Source organism: Piliocolobus tephrosceles, chromosome 4, assembly GCF_002776525.5.
Source record: "Piliocolobus tephrosceles isolate RC106 chromosome 4, ASM277652v3, whole genome shotgun sequence".
NCBI lineage: Eukaryota > Metazoa > Chordata > Mammalia > Primates > Cercopithecidae > Piliocolobus > Piliocolobus tephrosceles.
The window spans coordinates 144,769,873-144,795,095 of NC_045437.1; the positions used below are offsets into that span (position 1 = coordinate 144,769,873).

General features: G+C 42.6%; 1 protein-coding gene and 1 long non-coding RNA gene across 3 annotated transcripts in view; one reads left to right on the plus strand and one right to left on the minus strand.

Moving 5' to 3' along the window:
* Nucleotides 1-2,829, minus strand: part of SH3RF2 (SH3 domain containing ring finger 2) — a 145,214-nt gene extending 142,385 nt beyond the window's left edge. Inside the window, exons 1-2 of one of the 2 annotated variants that reach the window (XM_023227045.1) lie at nucleotides 2,699-2,829; nucleotides 1,070-1,556 (exon numbers count right to left, since the gene is read on the minus strand). In XM_023227045.1, the coding sequence (XP_023082813.1) occupies nucleotides 1,070-1,447 (378 nt within the window). In that variant the 5' untranslated portion in view covers nucleotides 1,448-1,556; nucleotides 2,699-2,829. The remainder of the gene's footprint in view (nucleotides 1-1,069; nucleotides 1,557-2,698) is intronic. The other variant, XM_023227044.2, reaches the window with a different exon arrangement.
* The window catches only part of LOC111552668, a 37,859-nt gene extending 14,145 nt beyond the window's left edge, over nucleotides 1-23,714 (plus strand). The window contains exons 2-3 of the long non-coding RNA XR_002734698.1: nucleotides 3,633-3,658; nucleotides 23,569-23,714. This is a non-coding gene — a long non-coding RNA (uncharacterized LOC111552668). The remainder of the gene's footprint in view (nucleotides 1-3,632; nucleotides 3,659-23,568) is intronic.
* The last annotated feature ends 1,509 nt before the right edge of the window (nucleotides 23,715-25,223 follow it).

The following is a 25,223-nucleotide window of genomic DNA, read 5'->3' on the forward strand; positions in this document are numbered from 1 at the left end:
CCTCCCACACGCTGTTTCTCTTCCGAGCAGGGAGATGTAGGACCCTGCTGCCAGCATTTAGACTCTAATGCTTGCTCTAGGTAAGACTTCAAGGAAGGCAGCTTTGATTTTCTAAGTATGCCAATGGCCCAAGCCACAGCTTTCCCTGTCCAGTTTGTTACACTGACTCCAGGGGTGACAATGCAAATAATTCTGCTGGACTCACAAGGACGATGTCCTTCTTTCCAGATGTGCCCTTACACATTATCCCACAACAAGGCTCATAGCCAAGTCAGATGAAGTCCGCGGGGTGTGCTTTCAGCGCTGGACAGAGCGATTCCCATTATCCAAACATGAAAAGCATTAATCTCCTGCGAGGCTTACTGGGTTTGTTTGGTTTTTTAATTGCAGTGCCTGCTGTGTATCTTCTGTGTATTTCATTCATTTTGCAAAATGAGACACATCTGCAGAGCTCCTATACACAGCTGATGTACTTCACGGCCCAGCCTTTGCTATCAATCAGTCCACCCACATAGACGCTTCCCTCCTGCACTATCTCCCTCATCAAGTATCTTGATAGCTTCGAACAGATTATGAATGAGTATTGCCATAATAGCACTTCATGACTAGGGATGGGAAGATGGATTTGGGTAAAATTCAAAAAAAACTTGACATTTGGAAATTTCCGAGAGATCTCAAAAGCAACAAGCAGTTGGATTTGTTTTCTCTTTTTTTCCCCACCCTCCGTGCATTTCCCAGGCACTGGTTTGGCCTCAGAACAGCAGAAATCAAACACCAAAAATATAATCTAAAAGGCTTTCCTTGTTCTACTACTTTCTGGACAAGAGGAAAGGAGAACCTAGGAAGCTTTAGTAGTTCTAAAGAGAATTCTTAGATAGATTAGATAGGCTCAGGCTTCCATCGTATTTGAGTAAAATGATCACTGCCCATAGAAACGTATCACTGGGGAATCACCAGCAGCACTCTGGAATGTTAAACTTTTAGTTAAAAGAAGATAATCTCTAGCTCCTTGTATACACAAATCCAACCTCCAGGTGGGCATGATATTAACAAATAAGATCTCTCTTACCCCATCCATGTGGATTCTGATATTAGGCACTAGCCGGAAAGGACTGGCCTGCAGACGTCTGGGGTTGGTCCTGTTTTTCCTGCCATCCTGCAAGGTCATCATGCCGGGTCTGCGGAAGGAGCCTCCTCTCCCGGAGCTCTGCCCTGAACGCACTCCATCCAGAAGGCGCACGAGCAGCAGGTTGGCCGGCAGCGCCTCGATGCTGCAAAACACAGGCGTCCTGCATTCAGGGCACCGCAGCTCTTTGTGGGCCTTGAAAACCCTCTGTAGACATGGTTTGCAGAAGGTGTGCTGGCAAGGGAGGACTTTGGCTGTGACATCGAGCTTCTCAAAGCACACAGGGCACTCCAGAAGATCAAGTAACGTCAAATCATCCATTTTATTTCAAAACTCCAGTTCCCACCTGGAGGAGCAGAGTCCACATGGTAAGGTCAGTTGAGCAACGGGGGCAGAGCTGGCCTCTTGAGAACGTCAGAATTCTTGCCTGCTTGAAGGAGGGAGAGGAGAGAAAAAAAAAATGTGACTGCTCCGAGAGGTATATCCCACCTACATCGAGGCAGTGTCTCATAAGGCAGTTTGCAAGTACTTTGTTCCAGCACCCAAGTTTCAAATGACTCATTCTGATTCAATGCTAGCAGGTATAAGACTCAACTCGTGCTTGCTGTGAGGATCAGAGGAACACTGAGCACAAGACTGACTGTTCATTGCCTATGTGGCCAGGAGAGCAGAGAAAGAAACTGGCCTGCTGAAGTGGCTCCCCAAGCCCTCTCTACCAGCCAGGGCCGGAAGAGTTCCTTTACCCCTGCCTGGGGAAAGCTCCTGGACAGTCTCAATTCTTACAACAAAGCACCCTCCCAACGCAATTTCTGTGAAGTTATCTCCTCCTCCTCCTTCCCCTAAATCGAAGTGTATCTATTATCTGCCTCACATGCAGATTAGTTTAGGTCGATAAGTTTATCTGAATCTCATGCAGATGTAGAATTATTTCCTTTACAATATACCTTCCCACACGATGCTAGCAATGAAAAATTTCCATTAGAAACCCATTTCCAAAAATTGTTTTGCCTTAACTACAAGTCAGGGTGCTTGGAAGCTTTGTTTCTTTTCTTTTTTCATCTTTGGTTTGTTTTTGTTTTTTTTCCCCCCTCATTTTGATTACCTTAGGCTCAGAGACAATATTCCTCCCACAAGGTAAAGTAGCGCAGCCTGTTTAGTTACTTTGACATTGTTCTCAGTTTCAAATGAAGCAGATAGGAATTCCGGATTGTGGTCACAACCTGTAAAAACCGTACTGGGGCAGCATATACAGGTAGGGATCGTGTGTGTGTGTGTGTGTGTGTGTGTGTGTGTGTGTGGTCTGAAAACAGTGCTTGTTCCAGAAACAAGTTTCCTTTTGGATGTATGAAAAGAAGCCTCCAGTTTAGAAAAGTCTGAGAAGTCAGCCGTCCCTCACAAGTGCCAGGGCTTCAGTGAGCACTGAGCCCAGAGGTTTGGCAAGAAGGCCAGTGGCGACTAGTAAGCAGGGTAGATACGACGCGAGAATGAGCGATGGCGCCTCGCCTTCCTAAGACTCCTCTCCAAAGATGTCAGCGCGGCGGCGGGCTGGGGAGGCGTGTGGGGGCCACTAACCTTGTGCGTGTAACCTCTGCTGAGTTCAGCTCAGCCCCCTCCTCCGCGCAGCAGGGGTGCGCAGCTCCCTCCAACCGGCTTCCTTTCCCCCAAGCGCCGCTGCTGCCACCGCTTTGAAAACTTTAACCACTCAGTCTTACTCATTTCAAGGGATCGCCTTACCCAGCCCTGTTAACGCTTTCACCGCCAGGCTGCTGCCTACCAACCACGCTTTTGGTGTTGCGGTTATTAACTTTATGATCTTTCCTTTAGTTAACTGAATTGTTTCTGGGAAAAGATTGTAAGAGGTAAAATATAAGCCAGTCCCTAAGGCCAAGTATTTACAAAGTTCATATTTTCACCTTTCCCGTTTTCTCTAGTATCCAAGGAGCCGGAACCTGCTCCATTATAAACATACCAAAGTGATTGTGTTTATTTTAAACCTTCATAAGGATTTCCTGGGAAGGTCAAAAGTAAAAATGGTCAAGCTATGAAAATAAGGATAAGCTGGACACCTAGAAAATGTTGCTCTTTGAAAATCATAGTCAATGTCTACATTTAGAGATAAGAGGGACTTTAGTGATCTTTTTGCTCAATCTGTTTAAATTAAGAAACTAGTGTCACATATATACACATATGTGAAAAATCAAAGCACAGAGAAGCTTTTTCAAAAAAGGAAAAGCAGTGGCCTCCAAGCTCTCCTTCTGCCTATTATCCACTGTAGTCTTTTCATATCCTCAGATTATGCCTATATTTCTGTTTTTTGATTTATCAATAATACATTTCATGTAAAATTACAAAGGTATCCGTTTAAGTGAATAATAACAATCTTACTTAATGCCAGGGTAGTCCTTATCTGTGTCAACCACTGTTCTAAATACCTTACCTATGTTAGCCTTTTAACCCTTTAACAACCCAAGGATACACTAAATTATTCTTTACTTTCATTTTGCAGATGAGGGAACTTGAGACACAGAGAGGGTAAGTAACTCATCCCGGGAGTCACAGCTCCGCCACAGAAGGCAAGTGGTCTGTGCTCTTAACAATGTCATGGAGTGATACAACTTTAAGAGGCTGGCCGGGTGCGGTGGCTCACGCCTGTGATCCCAACATTTTGGGAGGCCGGACGTGGGCAGATCACGAGGTCAGGAGATCGAGACCATCCTAGCCAACATGGTGAAACCCCGTTTCTACTAAAAATACAAAAATTAGCTGGGCATGGTGGCACACACCTGTAGTCCCAGCTACTCCGGAGGCTGAGGCAGGAGAATCACTTGAACCCGGGAGGCGGAGGCTGCCGTGAGCCGAGATCATGCCACTGCGCTCCAGCCAGGGCAACAACAACAACAACAACAAAAAGAGGTGAAGAGGTGGTTCAAGGAAGCTAAGCCTCCTCTAAGAGGGCAAGAGGTCAAAAGATAGTGGCCAAAACTGGCTTCTCACTTTTTCTAACAGATGAGGCAGCTGTGCCCAGAAAGATCAAGAGATTCTTTGAAGTTGTCCAGTGAGTTGGGGCAGAATTGGGACTAGAAACTAGGTGTTTGAGGCCAGGTGCAGTGACTCACGCCTGTAATCCCACCACTTTGGAAGGCTGAGGTGGGCGGATTGCTTGAGGTCAGGAGTTTGAGACCAGCCTGGCCAACATGGTGAAGCCTGACCTCTACTAAAAATACAAAAAGTAGCTCAGCATGTTGGCTGGGAGTGCTCGGGAGGCTGAGGCACGAGAATCGCTTGAACCTGGGAGGTGGAGGCTTCAGTGAGCCAAGCTTGTGCCATTGCACTCCAGCCTGGGTGACTAAGACTCCGTCTCAAAAAAAAAAAAAAAAAAAAAAAGAGAGAAAGAAACTGGGTGTTCTTTTTAAAATTATTGTTATTACTGTATCTTCTCTGTAGACATAAGGATGACAATTATTTATTATGCAGAGAGTGTTCAGATACAGCTCAATGGGAAAATCTTAAGAGGAGACCAGGAGGTCTGAAAACATTGTTTACATGTTTTTCCACATTCTTTCATGTTAGTTCCAAAAAATCAAACATGCATGTGACCCAGAACTTTAGGATGGAGCAGATGGTTATCTCTTTTCTGAGCACCGAGGCCTAATTTTGTTGCAGGTCAATTTCAGAGACCACTTTCAGCTATTACTTTTTTAACGTCACTTTTGGGCTTTGATAATATCACATCCCATTCTGCTTGCCTGTCTCCTTCTATTAATTCCTACTCTTCAGTCTGTGCCATAAAGAAGCTCCTTGCGGTTTACTGTCCTCTTACTCTGTTTCCCACCTAGTAAAGCTGAGTCAATTTCCTTTGTGCCCTGCAGTTGTCTCACTCCTTAAAAAGGGCCACTCCTATGCTGGAACTCCTGTTGCAGAGATTGGCAATATTTTTCATTATTCCTTCTCTTGTTCTTAAACACACTCTATCTCCCTTACATATTCATATCTGCACCTGTATTCACATGCATGCATACACTTGCGTAAGGGTGCACACACACGTAATCTTAATAATAGTAACACCTATGGAGCACTTGCTGTATGCCACTGACTAGTGCTAAGATTTTAAACATATTATCTCATTGAATTCTCCCCACCACCCCATAAGACACTGTAACATTTCCGGGGTTACAAACCTTGTGATCTGAACTCAAGTTGGTCTAATCCCGGGGCCTGTGTTTCTTTTCATTTTATAAAGTCATGTACATATCGTAAATACAGCCATATATCTTTACTATATAAATCCGCACATGTTTACACATATGCCCATGTTGTACATACCAGCTGATCTCAGCGCCAACCCAAGACAAAATATCGATGTCAGAGAAGGAAATTGGGCCCGTCTGGGTTGTAGTCTACCCATCTCATGGCCCCTCCACACCCCTGTATGGTCAGTGGTCTTAAAAGCTTTGAAACCTCCCATCCCTGAGAAAATGCAGTCAAACCAGCTCAGCCCCCGGAAGGTAGACTAGATCCAGTGCGTTACTCTTTTCTAGCAAATCTGGTGATTGAAAATCCAGTCAAATGGAATCGTGATGGTAGAATTTCATGTTCTAATGGAGGACAGAGAAAAGGTATGCTGAAGCGAGGGGTGGTCTTTCAGCATCTCTCAAACGACACCCTGTAGGTGGTCCCCAACACCGCCCACATGAGGTTAGTCTTGAAGAGAAAATTTCTTTTGAAACTTTTAAGGAAGGGCGAGAGTTTTAAATGGGGATTTGTTCTGGCTTACCCAAATACTACCTTGGCATCAAATCAGATGAACATGTATTCTTTAAAAACAAACAAAAAGGTGAACTATGCGTACCTCTTCAGACTCCAGGCCACCTCCCTTCCCCCGCTGTTCCCACCCCACCAACACTCCTGTTTCTATCTGTAGTTATAGGGTGATGATTGGCTGCATTCTTTTTAAAAATCTGTATGATCTGTCTGAGCTTCTGTTGTGCATATTTATGAGTATATTTAGATTTATGTATGTAAAACACACAAACAAGCAAATCTGGTCTTATTGTTTCCCTAGTCAAAACTCTTCAGTAGGTTTCCATGACCTTAGGAGAAAATCAAATCCTTCTTCTAACCTGTCAGGCCCTGCATGATCTGGCTTATGCCCACCTCTCCTGCTTCAGTTTATATCCCCATCAACCCCTCACTCAGCATACTCTTGATCCACTGGGTTTCTCTTCACTCTTAGGATAGTGTTTTTGTCATCAAGTATTTGTTCATGCTCTTCTTTCCGTCTTCAACACACCCTCTTCCTCTTCCTGTCTCCCTAGCTACTCTCTTCCTCCCCGTTTTGCTTTTTTAATCCCATTCTCTGCAAATTTGAGCTTTAAAAAAATGTCAGTTCCTCCAGGAAGACTTCTTTGATTCTCATGAGTAGAAAGTTTGTCATCCTACACTTCTCCTTTATAACAGCTATCACAACTGTAACTCGGTAATTGTTTTATAATGATTTATTTAATGCCCAACTCCCCCAAACAGACTGTAAACTCCAAGAGAGGAAGGACCTTATGTGCCTTGTTGCTCTTCTGTTCCCCTGTGTTTAACACAGTGGCTGGCATGTGGTTGATACTCACTAAATGTTGAATGGGTTTATTGATAATTAAATGAATGAGTGATGTTCTTAAAAATTTGTGTTTGGGCAGGTGTACACCAAATGGTTGGTAATGGTTTTATATTAGACACCTCTTGAGTGTCACTTTCAATGTTCTCAACCACACCTCTTATTTAAGCTAAGAATTTTCCCAGATTCAGGCCACATACAGAGATGCTACCTGGCAGTGTCTATCCTCAAGATCCAGTCACGTACTTCTTGCCTCCTGCCCTGGAGCTTCTCTGATGTTGCAGCATGGGACACACATGAGAACTTGCTTCACACACACGTGTACATGATCCGGAAGTGTGGACCGTCTTTGACTAATGGAAAATCTGTGGATACATTTTCCGCTTTTATCCCCTGGGCAGGTGGTCCTGAGATGTCATAAAGTTCTTCCAAAGGTCTCATGAGATGAGTACCATTCATCCGTAGGGGGCTGACACAATAATGCATCTTTGTGCTGGCTTTCTCTCATTCCATTTCACTCCTCCATCCCCAACTCCTGCTCCCAAATAAATCACTTTCAAGGAAGCAAGCCTTTGTCTCTGGCTAAGACAGTTTCTTTCCAATTAAAAGTTAAATCACACACAAGTGTGCAGATAAGTTTTGCCAATCAAATTTACCTACGTATTGGAATTATGATTTTAGAGGTATACTATTTTCATTTGACTGGCTCTTAGCCACTTGGTGGTCTCAGGCTCTGCCATAAAGTTACTTATTTGTAAAGCACTCCTTAAATCCATCAAAGGAGTTGAGGTATTTGGAAATCTAAAGTGTTAGAGCTGCAGGTCGTGAAACCTCTCTTGATCATCACTGGACGTTCATTGCTGAAGGTCGTGTTTTGTACATCTTTGCTCTCTTCCCTTAGTACCTAGTATAAATCTAGGTATGTTTTAAATATTTAAATAGACCTATGTTATCTGTTTCTGTGATGTTGACCTTGCTCATATGATTTGATTTTCTAGTGATACTGAGAAACCTTCAGGACAATTCAAGAGGAGGCATGACTGGAGGACAATAGTGGAAATGTGAAGAAAATCAGACTGACAGGAGTTGAGTGGCTATTAGATACTCTGTCTTTCTTTTAAAGGATACAGGCCCGGGATGAAGTCAGATTTGAGATTTCCTCTCCAATCCAGGGGATGTTTGCAGGTGAGGAGTGTACTTTAAAATATTCCTGTGCGATCACCAGGCCCACAGTAAAGTGACCCAGACTCCTGGCCAGGACAAAGAGGCATTATAAGTTTTCTGGAGATGACTTATGGTTCTTAAATTTAACAGGAAACAGTTTGAACCAGCAGTCAAGAGCATGGTTTTGGGCCAGGTGCGGTGGCTTATGCCTGTAATTCCAGTGCTTTGGGAGGCTGAGGCCGGCGGATGGCTTGAGTTCAGGAGTTCAAGACCAGCCTGGGCAACATGGCAAAATCCTGTCTCTACAAAAAATACAAAAATTAACTGGGCGTGGTGGCATATGTCTGTAGTCCCAGCTACTAGGGAGGCTGAGGTGGGAGGATCACTTGAGTCCAGGAGGTTGAGGCTGCAGTGAACTGAGATCGCACCACTGCACTCCAGCCTGGGTGACAAAGTGAGACCCTGTACAAAACAAAACATAACACAGCAAAACAAAACAAACAGACAAAAAGCCCCATGGTTTTGGAGTCTAACAGACCTGGTTTGAATCCCAGCTCTGCCAGCTGATAGATAGATAGATCACTTAGGCAAATTACTCTATTCCTCTGTTCCTTGGATTCCTCACAGATAAAGTGAGGACACTAGTAGGACTTACTTCATCGAGATGTTCTGAAGAGTCAATTGAGATGATGTATATAATAGTGCTTAATAGTTGTAGGCTTCTTATCTTCTTTCTTCTTTTTCTATAAGCAGATCTCATAAAAGAAGCAGATGCCAGATGGTTCTCATTCTAACGCAAACTAATCCAAAGAAAAACATGCTAGGCCATGTGATTGCTCAGTTCTTTATTGATCAAAATGCTCTTACACAATGTATCCCTAACCTCCGTCATTTGCGTTTTATCTTTATGCCTTTTGCCATAATCATGTACTTTTTTAAAATGTCAAATCATTTTTAATTGAAATAATTTATTTTAAAGGGAAATTAAAAAATACTACTATAAAAGGGAAACCGGTTTCATTTGCTGCAATTTGAAGGTGAAGGTAAATGCACATTTGATTAAAACAATAAAATGTCGTTGAATCCCAGTTAAATGCTATTGCCTGCCTAGACCTGAACGTGAGACCTGAGCAATTTGTATTAAAAAGAGAGTAGTGGCTCATGCCTATAATCCCAGCACTTCGGGAGGCCAAGGTGGGCGAATCACTCGAGGCCGGGAGTTTAAGACCAGCCTGGGCAACGTGGCGAAACCCCATCTCTGCTAAAAATACAAAGGTTAGCAGGGTGTGGTGGCACATGCCTGTAATCCCAGCTACTTGGGAGGCTGAGACATGAGAATCAGTTGAATCTGGTAGGCAGAGGCTGCAGTGAGCCGAGATCACACCACTGCACTCCAGTCTGGGTGACAAAGCAAGAATCTGTCTCAAAAAAAATGTTTTTAAGTAAAAATAAATAAATAAATAAAGACTAGCCCTAAACTGAAGCTTTCTCCTTGGTGTTATCAGAAAAGTAAAGGAGAAATGAAAAGAGAATAACTTTCTTCTAGTGTGATTCAGCGTTATTCCTTTTGGGTTAGGGTACCCCAGGCTATAGGAGACTCTGATCTAGTGTATCATAAAGAAACAAACTGATTGTGAAGAACCAAAAAAAGACAGGAACCTCCCCATTTCTGTGCCATAAATGGGGGTTTACCCACTCTGTAGCTGGTAAGAGATTCTTAGGTGCACTTCTTCCTCTTGATTGTCAAAAAAAAGAATAGTCTACTAAATGTGTCTGTATTCTTTACAGATTAGAAGGAAGTTCTAAAGGCAGATTTGTGAGAGGAGAAAGTAGGAAAGTAAGAAAGAATGCATCTTTTCATTCTATTATTATTGGAAAATAATTCTGCTGGTAAAATCCAAGCAATTGAATTTTAACTGTAAAGCTGTAACTGGAGTCTAGTTAATTGTATTGTGCCAATGCCACTTTCCTAGTTTTTATAATCTATTATGGTTATTTGAAAAGTTATCATTGGGGGAAGCTGTGCGAAGGGCACAAGGGACTTTTCTGTACCATTTTTGCAATGTCTTATGAGTCTATAATTATTTCAAAATGAAAAGTTAAAAAAAAGTTTAAAAAGCAGTAGATAACTAAAGCCTTAAAAATATGATCTCACTTCTCACCTCTTGATCCTAAAATACCACTTCTATAAATTTATAGCCATATAACGATATATATCCAAGTGTGTTCCTCATAGCATTACTTATAATAGTGAAAAGTTAAAAAAAAGCTTAATGTCCAACAATAGGGGAGTGCATAAATAAATGGTGATATATATAGATACATATATCTATATATGAGGAAATATTATGCAACTATTAAAAATGATAAGGAGACATATGTTTAATGATGTGAAGGATCATTCACAAGTAAGTGAATATTGAAACTTAAGTTATATTAGTTCAGGTTATTTAAAAATGATACACACACATACATACATATATATGTATATGATATTATATATATATATGATATTATATATATATAATATCAAGACAAGAAGAATGTATACCAAAATGTTAGCAATGGTTATTTCTAGCCACTGGGCTTCTTAGTTGATTTTCATTTTTAAAAATTTTGCTCATGTGTATTTGTAATTTTTCTATAATGAATGTATATTCTAGTGTAATACATTTTTAAAAGATATTAAAAATGCTTAAGACATTGTATATTTACTAAAACATCTGCAACAGGGGGAGTTAAATCCTATAACCCTAATAGCTTATGCATTATAGTTGATATGATAGCCATTAAAAAAATAATAAACTTCACAGCTCTGAAACTGCTGTAAGTAGATGTTAATCCATAACAGAGACTGTACCTTACTAAAGAAAAGTAAGTGATAAATCATTTCACTCCTAATCTGTCTTTCTCCCTTTCTTTTACTGTTTCCTTTCTGATGAAATCAGTAAATGTTTCGATTCAAAACCAGGAGCAGGATGCAACCTTAATTCTTATTAAACTCAAGGCAAGTCTGTGCAAAAGCTGACAGTTTGCCTAGGTGATTGAGTAACCACAATCTTGTTTTTTTTTTGTCACACAAGTGAGAAAGTTGCAAAACTCAGTAATTCCCCAGGTGCTCTGATTAGTGCTAGATGTCTCTCTTTATGGGTAGGCCTCCCAGGATAATGTGAAATACAAGAGAAACAATATTTTTTCTCTTATTAAAAAAGAATTAGAATGATTTTCTATAACTGACTGTAAATAACATCTGTCAAAGCAATTGGACATTTTTCAGGGTGCCCTGTGATGGTGCTAATTACATATTAGTTTTATGATATATGTTATTTCCTCACTTGTCCTTATAAATTGTCTCTCTCTCCCACACAATCTACATCCCATGGTGCAGGAACCATGTCTGTGTTGTTAATTTGTGTCTGACACAAGTAGGTACTTAAAAAATATTTGCTGAGTGATGAGGATGACTCATTTGTGTTTGGAATTCTTATTGTATTCCTAGGGAGAAAGCTGGTGACTTGGAATCTGGAGACATGCTTTAGAAACTTAGCTTCACCAGTAACAGCTCTGTGACCCTTTGTGTTCAAAAGCTCTAGGCCCCATCCATAAAAATGCAATCAGTAACAAGTACTTCCCAGGCTTGTCATAAGGAATACATTTCCTAATACATGTTGGTAAAACAATGTCTGGTACATAGAAAGTGCTCAAAAGATATAGATATTAATGGACAATATCTGAATTTCTTCTGTTTAGGCTATAGTTTATCTCTTTCTGGCGTCGTTTCTAACTTATGGTAGTTATGAACATGCACTCTGGAGTCAGATGGCCTGTGCCATCTTATTAAATAAGAGTGTGAACTACAGCAAATTACTTAAGCATGCTGTCCTTGGTTTTCTCATCTGTGAGACATGAATGGTAATAATAGCACTTGCTCCTTAGGATTATTGTGAGCACACACTGAGAAGATGCTTGTAAATGCTTCAAAGCGTGTGACAGGAGTAAGCGCTCAGTAAAGGTTAGTCATTATCTCCTTATCAGGCCTCTTATCTATTGTGCTACATCTAAGGTACAGTTGAAAATTGAGCCCAACTGCTGGCTTCTCTTCCTGAAGCAGTTATTTATTCTGATTAACCCATTTCATGACTGTCAACTCACAGAATGGCTGCCCAGAGGTTTATGTGTTCTGGGCATTGCCACACCCTGTAAAACTTTTAAGAGGGGGTGGGATTGGCTGTTGTGCTAGAATAAATAATAACAATTAACATTGTTTTGTGCAAGATTCTGTGCAAAGAACCATAGCCCTGTAATTACCCTCATCTTACAGATGAGGAAACAGAGGCTGAGAGAGGTTATGTATTATCCCAGCCAGTGCATGAGGAACTCGGAGCTTACACCCAGGCAGTCTATGCTCTTAACCTTCATGTCATCCCATTTGCCACATTTATTAAATAAAAAAGAAGCTATTTTAGTCAATACTTTATTGCAACTTTGATCTTAGACTTTTATTTTTGGTTCCATTCAGTAGAGTTCAAACCTTGGCAACATACAGAGTCATCTCACAGTAACATCAGGTTAATCTCCAAGAAACACAAAGGGAAATAAGCCTGAAACAGAGAGAGAGACAGCATAGGGGAAATTATTATTATTTTTGAGATAAAAGAGTGAGAGAAATGTCAACAAACCAGACAAAAGCATTTGAATAAAAATCCCTTTGGTTTTCAGTAACAAATGGAGACTTCTGTAATATAACCAGAATTATTTCATTTTGTTTTTATGCTCAATTTATGATGATGAATTAACTGTTCAACTAGAATTATAAAATAGATTGCCTTGCTGGATCTCGCTCTGCCATTTGAGATATTACCTTTGTGGCCATCAACTGTAGGTACACTGGGGTATAGGAGTGTGGTTGCTGAAGAAGAGGACTCAGATGATGGGCAGTTCATCTCTCCATGCCACTCTCCAAACTCAACCACTCCTTGCCCCCTGCTTGGTACGAAACATGGCTTGTATTCTAAATTAACATCAGCATTCTGGCATTATCTATCAAAATTGTAAGTATGCATTCCATTTCACTGAGTAATTCTACATCTAGAAGTTCATTCAAGAGAAATGCTCACAAAGTATGCAAAGAGATATATATAAGGACATTCACTGTTTCGTTGTTTGTAATGGAAAATAAATGGCACTAACTTAAATATCCATCAGGAAGGGATTGGTTATGTATACCATAATGTAATCATACAGAAGAATACCTAGGTAAATTAGTGTATATTGATATGGATATAATGGAAAACAGAAGATTGTTGGCAGTGCTTATAATACTTATAACATTATAGAAGGATTTTGTAAGGATAAATACCAGTGATACACAAACTTAAATGCATGCAGGGGATCAGATTTTGGCTTTGTGAATGGGTCAAATAGGGACTGTGACAACCTTGAGAGCGTGCCTCATGCTAAGCAGCTAGCACCACTCAATTTCAGCAAATTGTTGCTAACCTGGTGGCAGGTCTTTGGATTTTCCAAGAAAAGCCGGGAGTCAGAGTACTTTTTATGTTGGTTTGTGGCATCTATTTACTTCTCTGTCACTTCCAAAGCTGTGAGCTCCATGAAAGTATTTTAGTCATGTGAAACCTCTTGATTTTCATTTTGAGACAACACATAAAAATATTTTAGAAACATATTGCGTATGGTCATCTGTTAGCTGCATTTTTTCTTGCAGGCTCATTGCTTATCACCCTCTAAAATATTCTTAGCAAGGGCTATCTCTGGAGAATCATATTGTAGGCCAATATCAGGTTATGGTACTTATTATATGTAAAGTAGACAGTTCTCAAGTGTAGTCCCGGACCATCACATCAGTGTACCTGGAAACCAGTTAGAAGTGCATAGGCCCCACCTAGACTTATTGAATCAGAAACCCTGGAGATGGCACCAGCAATCTGTGTTTCTCCAAGTGCTTCAGGTGATTCTGATGCATTCTAAAGTCTGAGATTGAGTGGGGCTTATGCATTTCTAACTAGTTTCCAGGTGACACTGATGTGGTGATCCAGGGCCACCTTTTGAGAACTGTCTATTTTATACATTGCTTTATGTTTGAAGTTCCTGCAATGCTTGCACCACTTGCAAACCCCACAAGTACACAGGACATACTTACACTGGCCTTACATTAGGAAGGTCTGAACTAAAGTGAGTTTCCAGACCATTACAGACTAGGGGTAGTTCTGGGAGTTTGGACTAGCTTTGGTTTTGTTACCAGTCTTCTGGACTCAGTTAGGCTATGTTTTAGATTAAGATTTCTGTAGCCTTGAAATGCTTCTGGCTATACTGGACCATATGAGTCCCTGGGGGTAGAAACAGTTTTTTAAGGGTGTTGAAAGAGAAAAACTACATCTCTCATTTCCATGGTATACCTGGAGCCTGTGGGAAAAATAAATACCTAGGTAATAACCATTCATTCTTTGATTCATTCACTCATTCATTCAACAACAATGCTGTGAGTACTTACTATGTGCCTGGCATTGTGTTGAGCCTGATGACACTGAGATACCTTCCTGGAGCTCCCAGCTTAGGAGGTGACACAGAAGTAAATAACCATCAGGAACCAGTGTTAAAAATAGTGTGATGAGGGTCAGCACATGGTGCCCTGGAAATCCCCACTGGAGATGAGGGAAGACTTTCCTGAAGAGGTGGCACCTGGCTGCATTTTGAGAGATGAGCAGGAGCAGAAGAGATGAGGAGCAGTCAGCTTGGTAAAGAAAGGGAGGGGATATTCCAGGCTGAGAGCCAAACAGATGCCGAGACATGAAGGGTGGGAGGACCCAGGACTTTCTGGGAAATGCCTGTACTCTGCCTAACCTGGGCAGAGGGTGTGTGGCAGGAGTGTCAGGCTTTGGGACTGGAGTGTGGGCAGCTACCTGATCACAAAATGCTTGGCAAAGCAGTCTAGGACACCTGGACTCCATCCAAAAAGCAACTGAGAGAGCCAAAGACAAGTTGTAACTTACGCAGTAACAGAGAGTCCCTTTAGATTTGGGGGCTGTTTATATATTTATGACAACAAATGTTTTCACCCAGAGTTTTTCATTTTTCATTTTATGTCTCCTTGAATCTATAAATTAAGGTTTAAAAATACCATGCTTTTAAGTGAAAATAAATAGCAACTTATTTAAAAAAAAATAAAATCTACAAAATGATGGTTGGGAAACTTAATATAAACATGGATTTAAGTTTTGTACTTTCCCTTGCTACTTGGTTTTAGAGATGTTTCATGACATGTCATACACAGCCTGTGAGTTAATTAAGTTATTGATTTGGAAGGTTGCTAGTAAATCCCATGCTGGTTTCAAGGGTGTGTATGTATTTTGGGTGAGGAGCTGGTTAAAGGCATTCATAACATTATTATAATCCTCATTGAATGTTGCTAGGGCTCCAACTGGCAATGCATCCTATTCCTGGCATCATTACCCACTAAGGGATTTGCTTCTCCGGAAAGCTGGGTGAATACTCAGTTAATAGGAATTGAATCAACATGTTCAGTTTGGTAAGAACTTGTCTTCCTTCATCTCACAGGGAGAAAGGGAAAAGTCAGTGGTTTTTCAAGAGGGAAGGAAGAAGGGGAGGGAGGAGCAGACTGGGGTGACTGGTGGTGCTGTCAAAGTCCCACAATTGCTGTAGAGGTGGATTTTCAGCCCTGGAGCAGGGTGACCTCATTTGCTGCTACATATGCATTCACCCTTGGTTTCCTGGCCTTTTTGCCATGAGAACATATATATCTACTGAATGTATAAATGTGCCCCAGAGAGGCTGTGAGGACTTCTGAGACAGACTAAATGGGATTTAAACACTACCCTGCAACTTACTAAGTGTTGAGAGCTTGGAAAAATTGCTCATCTACCTGATATGTGATTTCAGAATGCCTACCTGACATGGGCTTTTTGGTGAGAATTAAATGAGATGAGATATTTGTGTTTAGTGTCTTAGTCTGTTTGGGATGCTATAACAAATCCCCAACACTGGGTGGCTTATGAACAACAGAAATGTATTGCTCATAGTTCTGGAGGCTGGGAAGTCCAAGATCAATAGGCTGACAGATTTGGTGTCTGGGGAGGGCCTGCCTCTGGTTCATAGATGGCATCTTTACCTTGTGTCCTCCCATGACGAGAGGGGTGAGGGGTTTCTCTTGGGCCTTTTTTTATAAGGTCTCTGCCCTCATGGCCAAATGGCTTTCCAAAGGCCCTGCCTCCTAATAACATCACCTTGGGGGTTAGGATTGCTGCAGATCATTTTTAAGGAGACAGAAACATTCAGACCATAGCACATGGTGACTGTCACATGCTGATGTTCAGTATTTCTTTCCTGACCTGGAACTGAAGCTACCTTTTCTGGTTTCCATAGGAACAATTGTTTGTCACCCCCACTCTCTGTCACGCTTGGTTTTCACCAGTAAGGAAACATGTTTGGGGAAGAGGGAACTTGAGTGGCAGAATACCTGCATTCCAATCCTGGCATAACTACTCATTTCAGACAAGTTACTCAATATTTTTGAGACTCAGGTTCCTTCTCTATAAAATGAAAATGATAATATCAATAATTTCCATACCTTCCACAGTCATTGGGAGGATTCAGTGAAGTAAGGCAAGGGTGCTCAAACTTTAGAGAGCATCAGAATCACCTGAAGAGCTGGTTAAGACACAGATTGCTGGGCCCATCCCCATGGTTTCTAGTTCAGTAAGTCTGGGCAAGGCCTATGCATCTCTAACTAGTTTTCAGGCGATGCTGATGTGGATCCAGGACTACATGTTGAGGACAGTGCCTGGCAACAGTAAACACCAGGCAGATCTGAGTTACTATCACTTTTATATTTTGAAGCAGGAGTAATTGTGTAGACACCCCCACCTGGCTGCAATTCGAATCTTAGGGTCCTTATTTTGGCTACATCAATAATTGCTTGATTTTCAATTTTTTTTAGCACTACTCTAAACAGTGAGGAGGAGAGACTCAGTGTTCTAGGGGGTTAGGATCCACAAGTCATTGCTGCTGCACATCCAAGTGACCCAAGTACAAGAATCAAGGCCCTGGGTGCCTAGGTTTCAATGTAGTTAAGTCGGCCTGGGACAAACTAAAAAACAAATTTGTGGAACATTCTGCTACTTCACAAGACCCTCTACTATGTGTTGAGGACATGTTTTGGGGAGGTTGGGGTAGAAAACAGGAGACTTCCACAGCCCAGAGTCTTCTCCTCTGTTGTCTTCGTTGGTCCTGCGCTCCCCAGGGGTTTTAAGCGTGTGAAGGATGGATCTTCCCCCTGAGGAAATCACAGGCCCTGACTCTCATTTTAGAAGGCGGATGGCAAAGATAAGGGGTACAGTGACACCTCTGTCACCTAATGATCAGTCTGCATTACACATCTAAAATTAACAGCTTCTCCTCCTCCCTCCCACCCACCTGCCTACCCAATACTTAAACCCTCCTTTGTCATTGTTTCTCCGAGCAATTGATTCGTCAGAAATACTACCTGGATTGGCAAACCCTTGAATCTCAGTGAGTGGGATTCAGCATTGCACTGGGGTTAAAAGTCGAGGGCCTGGGGTCATCTCCTCACTTGTTAGCTTGGAGAATGAAGTTACCATTTTCTTATGTAAATTGAGGGAAGTAAGGGTACTTGTATCAAAGTGTTCTTGTGAGGGTTAATTAGATATGCATGCAAGATCTCAATAAATAACAATTGTGGTTGCTATGGAGGATTTCTAAGAGTTCCTCATTGGGATCCTCTTCTGCGTGCCCTCCCAGGGCTGTCACTTTTCCAGAATTATCCAGCAATGTTCAGTTGGTTTTGGGGGTCCGGATTCTCCACTTTCCCTGGTTTGTTTATGTGGTTTTGGACTGAAGGAGAAGGGAGGAGCCTTTGGTGTGGGACCTGGGGAAAGAAGTGAGGAGACAGGGACAGTGTAAGCTCTAATGAGGAGTCTGCCCCCTACCTGACCCCAAGAGCAGATGCTCAGTCCCTGTGAAGCAGGAGCCGTAAACTGGAGGATCTCTTCTCCCTAGGCAATGTGGGAAACTTAGTAGCTCAGAGGCCAATTGGACAAAAATGCAATGCAGCATTGGGGGAGGGGCTCACACACAGCACTAGGTGTGCACTGAACACAGAAGGGAACCGAGTCCGTTTGGCTTTTCCAGCATGTGAGGTCCCAGGCAGGAACGTAGTGTTTTAATGGAGGCCATAGTATCACAGGGATGCCAAGGTAATTCCCATAGGGACTTGTAAATGGGCAGTAAATATTAATGGAGAGCATGAGGGGGCTTGTTCCTGAGCTTCTTTCTCTAGATGAGGGGAAATCCCTAAGTAATGGGGTGGGAGGGACTATAGTTACACAGGTGGGAGCAGGTACAGTTAGGGACATTCAGGCGACACAGCTGAAGCCTGCTTGCAGCACAGCGCTGGGCATATGGGAAGCACCCAGGAACTGATCATAATTACCAGCTTTTCCTGGACACTTTGACCTTTCCCCACGCCCACAGGACCGGGCAGTCTCTGCTGTGAGTATTGAAGGATGTGAGAACTCTCAGTCCTTCCTTCCATGGAACTACAAAATATTTACTTTTGAGAGGAAAGAGTAACTTACGTCTAAGTTACTAGGGGATAGCAATGAACTTTGGCTGGCTTTGTTGAGCTGTAGACTTGGAGTCAAAAGACCCTGTTCACCTCCCAGCTATTTCACCTTTGAGCTGTGAGGCTACAGGCTGATTATTTCATCTGTGAAGTGGGAACAAAATTGCCTGCTCTACTACCAGATCATAAACATGAAAATGTTTTGTAAGTTGTAAAGTTCTGTTAGGGAGTTTGTCGTCGCTGATAACGAGGTCTCCTAGGGATACCAGCATTCAACTGAAAAGTGGCAATCACAGGAACTGGCATTCCCTTCTTCTGAAATAATGAGGACTAATAAGAGTTCAGCTGGCTGGGCACAGTGGCTCATGCCTGTAGTCTCACCACTTTGGGAGGACGAGGCGGGCAGATCAGGAAATTGAGACCATCCTGGCCAATATGGTGAAGACCCATCTCTACTAGAAATACAAAAATTAGCTGTGCGTGGTGGCGCGCACCTATAGTCCCAGCTACTTGGGAGGCTGAGGCAGGAGAATCGCTTGAACCTGGGAGGCAGAGGTTGCAGTGAGTCAAGATCGTACTACTGCCCTCCAGCCTGATGACAAATTGAGACTCCGTCTCAAAAAGAAAAAAAAAAAAAAAAAAGAGTTCAGCCATGGACACCGGTGAGGGGTGGGGAGGTATTTGGGTTATTCCTGGATGTTCACCACCTACTCTTGAGGCTGGTCCATGGGACATTAACCTAATAATTTCATCAGAAGCTGTCATTGGGATAATCTTGAGGATGCGACAGGTGCCGCTCCTTGCTCCACACCCCTAGGGTCATTCCTCACTGTCTTCCAGGCTGTGAACTTGTAGATGAAGGTCTGCATTCTCTTCTCCTTGTTGTCCAGCACTGAGCACAGGACCTGGCACTCAGCAGACATTCTGATGCTGTTTACAGAATGATTCAGTGAGTGGGAGGGTGCGTTTTCTTTTTTTGGATCATGGTCCTTGTCTATATTTTGCGCACTTACTCTCATTCTCACACTTCTTCTATTTCTGAAATGTCCTTACACTGATCCCCAACTCTGGGGAGACCAGAACATGAAAGTTCAAATATTTGGGTCTAAAACACAGGAAAGCCTGAGAAAGAAGAACAAGAATTGCTTTCCTTTCTGAGCCATGTGTGCCTTGGGAATCCACTTTGGGGAAGAAAGAAGACCTGCGAATTAATCTTGGGAGGTGAGTGGGAGTAACAGGCAAATACCGTGGAGAACGTGTCCATCTTGACATAATACTGTTTTGTATCTTAAAAGGAGATGTGGATTCTGGAGGCTTCCCACCCTGGAAATAACTGCTTTTCAGAAAAAAATGATACTTAGGAAATAAATCTGGCAATGGCTTCCATTGTTATTAGGGTTGAAATGCATGATTCGTATGTTTTCTGGATGTTTCATATGATTTTAAGTCAGGGAACTTCTTGATTTTAAGTTGGTTTCCATGCTTGCTCCTATAATCTCTTAGCTGTGTGACAATGACAATGACAAAAAAGGTGATGACAGTCGCCGAGGGCTTGCTCTTGACCACCGTTCATGCTTGTTCCCTATCTCACAATGACCCTCTAAGGTTGGTCATAATTTCAATTTTATTTTACAGATTGGGAGACTAAGGTTTTGAGGGTTCAGTGATTTCCTCAAGGTAATATAGGAAGTCACCTTAATTTGAACCTTGTTTGAATCCAGGCCTGATAGCTGTGTCTATACCCTTCTCTATGCTCTAAATTGCCTCCTTTGAAAAGTATAAGGTTGAATTTATGATGAGATTCTATAGGTCTGTCTCTGAAGTATTTTCTAGGCAGTTCAAATGAAGCTCTTCAAAATACAAATTGCCCTCTGTGACAAGGAGTCCTAACCCTTCTCAATGCCTTCCTTCAAGAGCTTTTTCATAGATTCTCCTCAGGGTTCAGCTTGGGGCCTGGTGGAGAAAATGGGGCAACAGAACAATAAAACAAAAGAAAGCAACAGACCCTAATGCCTGCAACTGATCATGAATGAAACAACACTTCCCCAGCCTGGAAAAACGTCAGTTTGATGCTCTTTGTTCTAAAAGCTCTGGTTCCACAGAGCATCAATTTCCCTTAATAATAAGCTTTTTTATTCCTCATCTAATGATGCAGCCTTGTCTTGAGGATTCTTATCATCTCTATTGCTCATCCACGATGACAGACACACGCACAGTCAGTTTGTCACTTCCCTTCTTTTCTTTTTCTTTCTCGTCACACATGATTCCCGCCCCAGCAGAAGCGGGGGCTCTGAGCAGTGCCCCCCCTTCCTCCACCTCCTCGCCTCCCACACAGCCATGCACAGCTCCTAGAATTCTCTGCAGAGCATCATCTGCTTCCCCATGAATAAACTTGTCTTTCTTTTCTTCCCTCCCTGCATGGTGATTCTGTGTCAGTTGGGTGTGCATGGGTACCCTGCATTGTTGACCAGTTGTGCATTTGAGCTAATATTTACCATGCATTAATTCTGTTACAGGCCTGTGCTGAAAGCTCTGACTGTTTCAGGCCTGTGCTGAAAGCTCTAAATAGGCTATCTCATTTGCTACCCATGAGGTGAATCTTAGAGGTGAACCCACTGTGCAGATGAGAAAAACTGAGGCACAAGGAAATGTCCAAAGACACATAGCCCTCTAGTGTCTAGATCCTAGAGCCTACCATTCTTTTTTTTTTAGACGGAGTCTCGCTCTGTCACCCAAGCTGGAGTGCAGTGGCATGATCTGGGCTCACTGCAACCTCTGCCCCTGGGTTCAAGTGATTTCCATGTAATTTTTGTATTTTTAGTAGAGTCAGGGTTTCACCATATTGGCCAGGCTGGTCTTGAACTTCTGACCTCAAGTGATCCACCCACCTCGGCCTCCCAAAGTGTTAGGATTACAGGCATGAGCCACTGCACCCAGCCCGAGTTCTACCTTTGTAACCAGCAGGATTCACTGGCTTGAGGTTGTTCTGGAATCTACCACATGAAAGTTGGAGAATGTGGAGAGCAGTCTCTGGCTTTTGAAGTTCTCAGCCCAAAGGGCCCTACAGAATCAAGGTGGACAATAGCCTCAGGAAAGGTCAGGTCAAGCAGCAACAATAACTAGAAGGGTTTGCAAAACATCCACAGACTAACACTACCCAAAAATAACGATTCTCTACCTGTAATGAGTGCACAGGAATGGCCTAATAGGACATGGCCCCATGCACCTGCTCCATCCTTCACCCTCTATAGAACCTTCTCCCAGATCATTTGCATATTCCCCACCCTTCACTCTCACCACAGCTATCCATAGATGGGTGGGGAGCCTGTGGGACAGCAGCTCTCAAGGTTTCAGGTAGGTTAAGATCATTTAAGGGGCTTATTTAAAACACAGATGCTGGGAATTCTAATTCAGGATGCCTGGAAAAGAGATCCAGGATTTCTCATTCTTACCAAGAACCTCTGGTGATCCCAATGCAAGTCCCCACCCCACTCTTTAAAAGTAACCTCTGCTCCTAAGACTATAGCATTAGGAAAAGGAAGTAAAAAGTCCATTGTCTGGTGGCCTGACTTTGCCTCTGGCAGTCTCTCACAGATGCCCAAGGACATAATCCCGCAACCCCAGCAGCACTCAATTGCAGTGGCCTTTTTCTCTTGACCACTCTGCTGCTGGGGAGAAGGCAGTGGAGGTACTGCCCGTCTTTATCTGGTGTGCTTATTGTAGAAACTCAATCAGATTTTTTTAAATTTTTATTATTTATTTATTTATTTATTTATTTGAGATGGAGTCTTGTTCTGTCACCCAGGCTGAAATGCGATGGCGCAATCTCGGTTCACTGCAACCTCCACCTCCAGGGTTCAAGTGATTCTCCTGTCTCTGCCTCCTGAGTAGCTGGGATTATAGGCGCACACCACCACACCTGGCTAATTTTTGTATTTTTAGTAGAGCCAGGGTTTCACCATGTTGGTCAGGCTGGTCTCAAACTTCTGATCTCAGGTGATCCACCCGCCTCAGCCTCCCAAAGTGCTGGGATTACAGGCATGAGCCACCACGCCTGGCCAGATTGGTTATTTTTTAATCTTCTTGATGAGGATCAAGAGTTTTGTCATTTGCTGTAAGAGTTCCTACCAAAGGATCCCAACTTAGACCAAGTGAAATGATCGAGAAGAAGTAGGGAAGAGATAGTACCGTAAAGACAGTTGCTTGTTGAGGTGTAGAACAACTGAAGTTGCCCTGAAACTTGGTTTCCTCTGACTAAATTACACTGGAAGCCCCAACTTTGACAGGAGGTTTTTTTTTCCATAAGAAGAGGAACAGCCAGCCATCCCATCCCAGGCATGATCTCCTGTGCAGCACGCCTCAGTTGCTGCGCTCGTCTTACAGACAATGCAGAAATGTTGACTTGCCTTTACTCACCAGCTCCACGAGCTTTGTAGCAAATCTCCTCTGCAATTCGATATTTGATTTTCCTTAGTCTGTAGCAAGATTCTAAAATCAAAAATCCTGAGTGTTTCATAGTGCCTGACACATAGAAGGTGCTCAGTCAATATTTGTTGATTAAGCCGTTTTAATTCTGTGAATCCACTTTTTTTTTTTTTAGGATTATTGTCCCCAGCTGGGTGTGGTCTCATGCCTGCCTATAATCCCAACACTTTGGGAGGCTGAGGCAGGCAGATTACTTGAGCCCAGGAGTTCCAAACCAGCCAGGCAACATAACGAAACTGTATCTCTATTTATTTAAAAAAAATTTAAAAATTAAATAAAAAGATCATTGTCCCCAGAAAAGCTTCTGTGGGCTGGACAGACAAATGAGAAAATTTCGGGTCATGTGTTAAGTTTTTCATAAAGCTAAATTTATCCAGCCTAAAAGACTTCTATTTTGAGGCTGTTCTTTCTAATTTGGGGTATTAAAAGTACTTTATTTTATAGTAATTGATGTGACTGTATAAACGAAATTGACTCCCCACCCCGTTTTTATTGAGTGGGCCTTCTCATCTCTTGCCTAGATGACTCTAGCAGTATCCTTCCTGAGCCCACTGTTTCCCCTTTATCTATCAGGACTTTGAGTTACAAGAAACAGAAGTGGATCCTAGATGATGCAGGCCTTTCCTCAAATATAGAAAAACTATTTGGAAGACCATGGGTCTGAATGCAAAGTGCTATCCTGAGTTGGATCCTGGAACGAAAAAAGGACATCAGTAGAAAAACAGGTGAAGTCCACAGTTTGTCTTTTGGTTAGTGGTAATCTACCCATGTTAATGTTGCAGTTATGATGAATGTACCACGTAGATGTTAACAATGGCAGAAATCGGGTGAAGGGCATGGGAAGTCTCTACTGTACTACTTCTGTCACTTTTCTGTAAATCTAAAATTACTCTGAAACAAAATTTTGTTAAAAAAGGATAGATGCTAACAATCTATGCATTCAACAATTCATTTGAACAGGGTTACTGTCGAAAAATGTAAATCAGAGCGTTTCCATATCCTCTTTAAAACCTTTCAATGGATTTCCATTGCACTGTGGATTAAATCCAAAACCTCTACCAGGCCCCCATGTACTGGCCCTGCTTCTGTCTCTGAGTTCATCTATACTTGCCCAAGCTGCCCTTGGTGAGTGACTGGTCACATTACTCAGGTCACACTGGCCTTCCTACAGTTGACAATGCCAGACTGGTGCCACGTTAGGCCTTTCCACAGGCCTTCTCTTCATCGGCCTCATCTTGCTATTTAGGGCTCTTCTATGGCATCTCCACTGCCCACCCACTCCACAGTAGCTCTCCTGCTCTGCCTGTCACTCTCCTTTGCGTCGTTTTGTGTTCTTCAAAACACTTATCACCATCTATCAAATTGTTTACACTATTTACTTGCTTATTATATATCTGTGCGTGGTCTTTCCCCTGCCTCTGGGATGTCAGCTCCACGAGGACAGGGGTTTTGTTGCTCATTGCTGTAACTCCAGCACCCAGAGCAGTGTCTGGCACATGACAGGGGTACTGTAGCTATTTGCTGAATGAATGAAAGAGAGGTCATTTCATCCAGGAAGACTTCCTGCTCTCTGGTCAGGGCTAAGAACCCCCTTTTTAGCTCTCATGGCCTCCTGAACCTCCCTCTCCCACAGCTCCTGCCCCACAGGCTGTAACTGCTGGTTGACCCACTGTATTCTCCACTGGGCCCTGGACTCTGTGGAGTGAAATGATATTATAATCTTTGTCCACCCAGCACTGGCAGAACACCTGGAACAAAGTTGGCAGTCAGTGCCTGGGAACTCATCAGGGCTGCTGCCTGGACACTTGCTGGTTGACTTCTGGGAGTCAGGTGAACCTGAATTAATTAATTATTTTTGAGACAGAGTCTCACTCTGTCATTCCAGATGGAGTGCAGTGGCACGATCACAGCTCACTGCAGCTTCAGTCTCCTGAGCTCAAGTGATCCTGTCACCTCAGCTACCTAAGTAGCTGTGACCACAGTGGTGTGCCACCATACTGGACTAATTTTGTTGTTGTTGTATTTTTTTGTACAGATGGGGTCTCACTATGTTTCCCAGGCTAGTCTCAAACTTCTGGACTCAAGTGATCCTCCCCACTTGGCCTCCCAAAGTGTTGGGATTACAGGTGTGAGCCACCACACCTGCTTCGGTGAACCTATTTAGAGGAGACCAGTCCCTGGCCACTTCATTCTCTTTGTGCTGTCAGTGCTAGGAATAGAATACACTC